The sequence below is a fragment of the Felis catus genome, chromosome C1 (assembly GCF_018350175.1).
Source record: "Felis catus isolate Fca126 chromosome C1, F.catus_Fca126_mat1.0, whole genome shotgun sequence".
NCBI lineage: Eukaryota > Metazoa > Chordata > Mammalia > Carnivora > Felidae > Felis > Felis catus.
Window position 1 is genome coordinate 193441907 of NC_058375.1, and position 8174 is coordinate 193450080.

Sequence of the window (8174 nt, forward strand, 5' to 3'; positions counted from 1 at the left end):
GCTCTCTGCTTTGTTCTACGAAGTTTTATATGCACATAAAAAGAGAACCAAACAGAAATACCAGTATGATATAGCTGACTAGATAAAGCTGACTAGGCAGGAAAAGAGGTGAAAGGGTCAGAAAATGCATAGTACTAAACTTCAGTCTTGTTTTTTCAGATCTTTCTCTTTCTCTCTGGGGCCCCTGTCTTCCCTTCCTTTACCCACTCCTCCAACACCCCCCTAACACCATCACTGCAGTTGCCTTTCTTGGACTCTCACAATATCTCAACTAGACTCCGCAGTCTCCTGACTCTGTCCAGCCTTGCCTTCTTCCAAACTACATTCTGTCAGGATGCCAGGGTGATCAGAAGCAAAACACATAGGAGTGCCTGGGTGGCTCAGTTGGTTGAGCATCTGACTCTTGATTTCAGCTCAGGTCATGATCTCAGAGTCATGGGATCAAGTTTTGAGTTGGGCTCCATGCTGAGTGTGGAGCTTGCTTGGGATTCTCTGTCTCTGTCTCTGTCACCCTCTCCCCTGCTTGTGCTCTCTTCCTCTCTAAAATAAAAAAATTTTTTTTTTAAATAAGATAAAGTAAAAAGAAGCAAAATGCATCAAGTCATGTTCTTGGTGTGGACCAAATGTTTGTGTCCCCTCCAAATTCATTATGTTGAAACCCTAATCCCCAGTGTGATGATGTCTGGAGATGGGGCCTTGGGAGATAACTAGGTCATGAGGATGAAGATATCATGTTAGAATTAGTGTCCTTATAAGAAGAGCCAGGAAAGAGCTTGCTTCCTCTCCTTGGACAAGGAAGCTGGCCCTCACTGGACACTAGATCTATTGGCATTCTGACCTTAGACTCCCCAGTCTCCAGAACTATGAGAAAGAAATGTTTGCTTAAGTCATCCAGTCCATGGCATTTTTTTATTTTAAAATATTTTTTAGAGAGAGAGAGCGCACACAAGCAGGGGAGAAGAGCAGGTTGGGGGGAGAGAGAGAATCTCAAGCAGGCTCCACACTCAGCACGGGGCCTGACCTGGAGGTCAATCCCACATCCCTGGGATCATGACCTGAGCCAGAATCAAGTACCAGTTCCTTAGCATGGCTTACCTGACCCGAGATCCTCTGTCTGTCTGGATCTCTGAATCACTTGTAGTTTCCCAAATGCACAATGTTATTTTCACATTTCTCATTTACCCCCTAGTTTTACTGAGATATAATTGAAATATTACATTATATAAGTTTAATGTGTACAACATATTGATTTGATACATTTGTATATTACAAGATGCTTACCACCATAGTGTTAGCTAACACCTGTGTCACATCCCATAATTAATTTTTTTTGTGGTGAGAACATTTCAGATCTACTCTCTTAGCAACTCTCAAGTTTATAATACGGTATTATAAACTATAATCACTATGCTGTACATTAGATATCCAGAACTTATTCATCTCACAGCTGGAAGTTTGTCCTATATACTTCTTTTGTTTTTTAATGTAGCGATCCTTCCCACTGAGACACCAGTTCTACGTTTTTCACCCAGAGAAATCTTACCCCTTTTTTTAAAGGTTCAACTCAGGTATCAATTCCTCTATGAAGATTTTCTTGAACCTTTCCTAATCTTTCAGGCTGAATTCAGTGCTGCCTACTTGGTTCTACCAAGCATCTTGCTCATACCACTGTGATGGTGATGATCGCTTATCTAATTATGTTGTTTAGACATCAGTTCCTCGAAATAACTGAGGAGAGCTCATTTCTGGACTATTCCACCTTTATTTTTGTATTCTCACTGATCGGCAAAACAGACAGGCACATAAAGGCAACTCATTAAATGCCTGGAGGATATGAATGTTATTCCCTAGTCTGAAACCCATTGTTAGATAGTCCATGAGACCTATTTTGAATGCTCAGCACAACAGGCATATGGGCTCCCATCAGAGTTCAGTATTTGCAACTTTCAATGTGTAGGATGACACAAGCACTCTGCATTTGATCTATTTAATGGGCCTTTATAACAGGGGAGATGAGTAAGCAAAAGAGAGAAAACAGGAATGTTGTGTTGTCCCCTAAACCCTCTGTTCCTTGGTCATTCTGTCTAATTTTTGTGTTTCCTGAGATACCAAATTAATGTCACAACAGCAGTGGCCAATTCCAGAGTATTGCTAGTGTCCGAGGTCCAGCCAGCAGTTGATCTTAAGCCCACCCTCCTGCTTCCTGATAATTCGTGTAGCATTTGTATCACATACAGGCTTGGTTAAATGAGAAAAGGTCAACTGGTTGGCAGCTACATAGACCAAACTATCCCAAACAAGGAGGCTGGGAGAGAGACAAAGCATCACCATCACAGCCCCAGCCTCTGGTTCTCTTTCTCAGCTTGTATTTGAGGACTGTTCAATAAATGACAAGAAGACAGGGGGCAACCAATGACCCACCTCTGCTTAACTCCTATGGCATTCCATTTGGATCAAGTTGGCTTTCGTGTTAAACATAATACATTTCTTCTTGCTCGGGTGGTTGTGATTGTCACTTTAGCTTTAATAAACCCACAAAGAAGAACCCCTAAAGTCTGGAGGAGAAGGAACAGGACAAAACTAACATCAGGACCTAACCCTGTGTCAGCGAGGAAGGATCATTGGAGAGAGAACCCACAAGGAGGAGCACTCTTTGAGGGTATCCATCAGTATGGCAGTTCTTGGCACTTCTTTATGGAATGACCTCAGTTGCTTTGCTTGGTGGGTCTTCTATAAGGTTAGATTGGCCAGAAGATGCTATAGATTCAAAGGGAGAGAAAAGAGGAAAAGGAATAAAAAGATTTAGATTCTGGTGCTTACTTTGGCAGCATGCATACTAAAATTGGACCAATATAGAGAAGATTAGCATGGTCCTGCACAAGGATGATGTGAAAATTCTTGAAGCATTCTATAAAAAAAAAAAGATCTAAAACCTGGGCTTATTACAAACTAGGACCTATGTGAAAATACTGGTGTGTATAGGGTATATAGGCTGACACTGCGGTTATCTTGAATTGTGTTTTCATCATCCTGGGGAAAAGGTAAGTGGGATCCTGTAGGGTATCCCCTCTTGCATTCCACTCTTGGAGCCTGCTTTCATCTCAGACCCTTTCACCTCTCTGAGGCTCCAGTGTGCACTTTCAAGAGAGGAGAGAGAGGAGGAAGCATAAGTGAGGGACTAGTTTGAGCGTTATCCCTCTCCCGCCACCATTACTCCCCTCTGTTGGCTTTTTTTTTTTAGTGCTGGGATTAGAGGGAGGATACCGTTCTCTTTGCCTGTTCCCCAGGGATGGAAATATAATTTTCACGAAGAAAAGCTTGATCAGTGACGTCCAGGGGCTCTAATTTTACATGCTTTCAGTTCAGGTATTTCAGGATAATTTCCATGTCTGCAGTCTGTGGTTTTATGTTTACCAAGCAAATAATGTGAAATCCAGCACTCCAAGAAGCTTTTGGCTTTCTAATTTATGCCTGATGTTATTATTACTGACAAACAGAATTCTGGCTGATGTTTCCAGTAAGCTAATACTATCGTTGGGAGTTTAAAGGTTGAAGAACTGAGAGTTAGGAATAATTGATACCAAATAATTCAAGAATCTGACTATTTTCCAGGGAAAGAACTTTTATAAATTGCCTAACCTTGTGCCCCAGTTTGCCTGGAATACTCCTGGTTCATGCCTCTTGCCCCAGTGTAATCCTTAATAGAATACCCTTTCATTCTCAAAAATGACTCAGGTTAAGCAACAAATTAGATGCTTGCTCTGTTCATAGATATGGAGATATGGAGCCCTTGAGGGCATAGGATGGAAGGAAGCTATAAAGAATGAACAGCCATGTGGGTACAGCTCTGAATAGAGGAGAGAGGAACAAGAATGAGAAAGAAGACCAGGCCATCCGGTAGCAGGTTGGAACTTGCAGACTGTTTAGAGCAAGGTCATCTAATCTTAAATTTGTATTGTTGTGCTGCTGTGATCTAAACATGTATCTCTCCTCCCACAACCTGTATAATAAAGCTGTCTGCACCCATGAAGGCTTTATATGAGAGATAGTTCAGGAACTCAAGGGAAAGAAACTGTCTCCCATCTGAGTCAGTGAGATGCATGGGGCTGGTCACGTGGGGGAGAACAAAATGGTCCACCCAATGACAAGGCAGGAGTTCAGAGTGGAGGGTTACTGGGAAAAGCATAAACAACCCATTCCCTTTCCAGAATTCCAAGAGACTTTGAGGATATATGTGTTGGAGAAAGTGGGTACACAAGTATCCCACTCTACGTGAGATGACACTTCAGCCATTTCATTAGAATCTCAAAGAATGGGGCACTTTAGCTGAATTTTGACCTGAAGCCATCAATTTCATTGTGCAACTTTGTAAGAAAGATCCAAGAGCCGTATTTAATTACTGCAGGATGATACTAAGGATGTTGTTTGCTCAGTACTCTCTTTACTAGGACCCCCTTGAAAACTTTCTTTTAGGTTTTGATACTGGGAACAGTTAGGTTAGCCTTGAGTAATTAATTGATTTGTGTTATGGACTCTGTTAGTCATGGAACTTATCTTGTTTCTCCTCTCTGTCTTGGCTGCTGGATTCAAATCTGGCTTTATCTACGGCCAACATAGTGCAGTAGATAACAACATGCACCTTGGGCTTGAACCTCACCCCTGGAAAATAAACATACCAAAAGGAAATATACATGCCATCAAACAAACTTCTCCAGGAAGTTTCAATTCCTTGTTTTCCATTTAGTATCATTTTCCATGTATAGTCATAATTCTTTACTTCCTATTAAAATGATACGGGGCTGAGTTCCCCCATGTGTATGTGATTTTGGTAGAAATCCTGAAATTCTTCTATAAAGCATATACAGCAAAGAGACAGTGAATTCTGTTTGGACTGAAAACCTCAGGGAGGAATGAAGTACTGAACATGGAATTGGCTGCTGTTAGAAGGATAAGGCACGTAACAGGTGAGGGTGGCCGGTTTGTTCGTTTGTTTTTGAAGCTAAAGTAAGGGTCTAGATGCTGAGAACAACTTTCCTCATTAGCTAAGGCTTGGACTATATATAAAAGATGGCGGGGATAACCTAGAAGGATAACTTGGGGTGTTACAGTAACTATTTATTTATCATTGTAGCTGCAAAATTATCCTTCTAAGACTAAGCATAAATGGCTTTTGCCCAGTCGAATCGAACCTTGAGCCTACATGGGCTAGTTTTTAAAAGAAGGCTGGTGATGATATCCTTTACTCCTCTTATAGTTTCCCATCATGAAAACATCTGTCATTATGTTTGGCGAAGTGCCATTATTGCTTAGGAAGTCTTAACAGATTAAAAGAAAAGCAGGACTCCATAGTGCGAGAAACACAAGCTAAATATTTTATTGGATTCTAAAGGAGAAGAGCGGAGAATGTAAGTACTTTAGTAAAAATCCATTACTCGTCTGAAAGAACCAACTTTGGCATTCATGGCTCCCCAGTCAAGGTATCTCCTATACTCCCCGGGCCTCAGCAGGTACTGCCTTCCCCTGTAGCTGGGCATCTCATAAAGGACCCAGCAGCCATCCAGCACATTGACAGAGTGGATTTCATTGAGATGGAAGCGGTCCTGAAGGGAGAGACAATCATCTGTGATCTCTGACATTTGTCCCCTGAAGTCCTCTCGCTCGTAGATCCTCATTCTAAAAGTGCCGGTGTGCTGGGGTGGCAGAAAAGAAAAAGTAAATGAACACAAGTGGAGAGAAATGAAAGTGTTCTAGCTCCTGCACCTCCCTGGCCACACCTACCCAGAACTTGTTGGAGTCCAGGTTTGCTTCCAGAACAATCACGTTGCAGTGTTAAAGAGCCTTGCCCGCCCCCCACCCCATCACCTACCCAGGCATCTAGTGATTTATGGGTAATATGAGGAACAGAACTCAGCCACCCTTCACTGCCATCCACATCTCTGTCCCTAGCAACAAGATTTGTCCAAAATAAAATTGATCATGTTAGTGCTTGTTGTTAGAGAAGGTCCTTCTCAAAGGTGAAAAGTGTAAGTCATTGGAAAGAAAAGTCCCATTCGATACATTACTTTTGTTAAAGAGGAATCAACATTTAGCTATTTTTGTACATTATGGAACACAGGATTATTAATCTCTTGTAAAAAATAAGATGACACATTTTCTTTATCTCTGTGTTCAATATCAACTTATCTGGTGTTTAAACTTCCTTTCTGGTCTCTTCCCTTCCCGTCTTTATTTCCCTCAGCAACAAGAACCATGTCCATTAAGCTCTGTTTGGATGACACTATTACCCGTGCCTCTCACACTCCAACACATTCCTCTAAGAACTGTGAAATCACTCTCTAAGAAATATTGAACTCAAACTTTGATTTTGGATTTGGCCTTTCCTTTAATTTATACCTCTAAGTAAACTAATAGGTAGCGACCATGGTATCAGAATAAAAAATAGAGGACAGGAAGATAATTAAATAGGAAAGTGAGCCAAAGCAAGCAAACATATATTTATCAGGTAAGCAGACCCGGAGCCCCTGGGTGGCTCATTGGGTTAAGCGTCGGGCTCTTGATTTCAGCTCAGGCCATGATCTCATGGTTTGTGGGTTTGAGCCCTACATCGGGCTCTGTGTTGACATGTGGAGCCTGTTTGGGATTGATTCTCTCTCTCTTCCTCTCTCTGTTCTTCCCCCGCTTGTGTTCTCTCTCTCTATCTCAAAATAAATAAATGAACTTAAAAAAAATTAAGCCGACCCAGATTGTATCTATCTGAGTTTTGATATATTATTTCTGAGTTGATACAGTTTAGAATGATGACATTAAGTTATATCTTGGGGCGCCTGGGTGGCTCAGTCGGTTAGCCATCCAACTTTGGCTCAGGTCATGATCTCACAGTCATGAGTTCAAGCCCCATGTCGGGTTCTGTGCTGACAGCTCAGAGCCTAGAGCCTGCTTTGGATTCTGTGTCTCCCTCTCTCTCTGCCCCTCCCCCACCCATTCTCTCTCTCTCTCTCTCTCTCTCTCTCTCTCTCTCTCTCAAAAATAAACATTAAAAAAAAAAGAGGTTATATCTTACACAGATGGCAACTTGTTTTCTATTTGTCCTGCTTTTTCCTAATTAGACTTTGGCCTTTTAATTTTTTATTCCACTTAAAATATAAAAATCTGGGACCATGTGAGTAAAAAAGCACACACCATAGGGTTCATGAAGACCGACTTCCCATCTGAGACAGCCTTTCAGAACAGACCACATGCGGTAGCCTCACTCCCACCTTCTGCTGTGTAGTTGGAATGATTTGGTTGAAGAATGGTATTTGTTCATGGCTTTCACTTCCAAAGCGACCAGAGACAAAGACAGAGCCACACTCACCTGGGGGATGAGGCGGCAGGAGCGGACCGAGTCGCTGAGGCCCATCCACTGCTGGTAGTCCGGGTAGTCCCCGCGCCGCAGAAAGTACTGGTGGCCCTGGTAGTTGGGGCGCTCGTAGAGCATCCAGCAGCCGCTGTCCACGCGGATGGAGTTGCAGCGGCTGAAATAGGGCTGCAGGTTGGGGCAGTCGCTGCTGCACTCGTAGCAGCGGCCCTGGAAGCCCCGGTCCTCGTAGAAGGTGATCTGCAAAATGGAAGGTGCGGGAGCGTGAGGCCATGTGCCCCCGCTGAGGATGCTGCGCCAGGGCAAACCCCCGGCATCAGGGACCCAGCACTTACCTTTCCCATTTTGGAGAGAGTGGTCAGGAGGTGTTCGCTGGGTGCTGTGTGGGCCGAGGGGGAGTGCCGCTGTATATATAGCAGCCCTGACTGCTGCCTCCGCAGGAAATCACACAAAAGGGGCCCATTTCGGTGAGTAAGGGGATTTGCAAGCTCCCCGCTCCCCCTCCCCCTGGTCATTGGGGTTAGCTGAATGGTTCTCTCATTCTTTCTGGTAGGTTCGGGTTGTTCTCATTCACTAAAGCTGTTGTTGCCACCAAAATGAAAAGAGTCTTTACTCTTTTAGTTGAGCAAAAGGATGAGCGAAATTCTATCCCCCGTGCTTTGATTTTGTCGCCTAATCTGCTTCATTGACTCCTCAAAGGTAATTAAACTAAGTAATGTATTCTGCTCGGGGACTGGTGTTATTTTTTTAAAACGTATTAAAAAGCAGAATTTAAATAATGAGGAATCTTAAGGAAGAGGAAACCAAGTGAAGCAAT

At 42.9% G+C, this 8174-nt stretch overlaps 1 protein-coding gene and 1 non-coding gene across 2 annotated transcripts; one reads left to right on the top strand and one right to left on the bottom strand.

The window, feature by feature from the left end:
- Window positions 1-2812: 2812 nt before the first annotated feature.
- Window positions 2813-2918, top strand: LOC111562086. Its single transcript, XR_002745141.1, has one exon. It is a non-coding gene; the product is annotated as a U6 spliceosomal RNA (small nuclear RNA).
- A 2431-nt stretch (window positions 2919-5349) lies between these two features.
- CRYGB (crystallin gamma B) lies at window positions 5350-7782 on the bottom strand. Its single transcript, XM_003991081.4, has 3 exons — window positions 7693-7782; window positions 7355-7597; window positions 5350-5690 (listed from the first exon to the last, which is right to left on the bottom strand). Exons 1-3 carry the CDS (start codon window positions 7699-7701, stop codon window positions 5415-5417), a joined length of 528 nt encoding a protein of 175 aa, XP_003991130.1. The 5' UTR covers window positions 7702-7782; the 3' UTR covers window positions 5350-5414.
- Between the last annotated feature and the right edge of the window lie 392 nt (window positions 7783-8174).

Excerpts from the sequence above, each read along its gene's own strand:
- CRYGB (XM_003991081.4), bottom strand. Across the intron at positions 5,691-7,354 it reads CCTGCCGCCTCATCCCCCAG|CACACCGGCACTTTTAGAAT; the intron begins GTGAGTGTGGCT and ends CTGCCACCCCAG.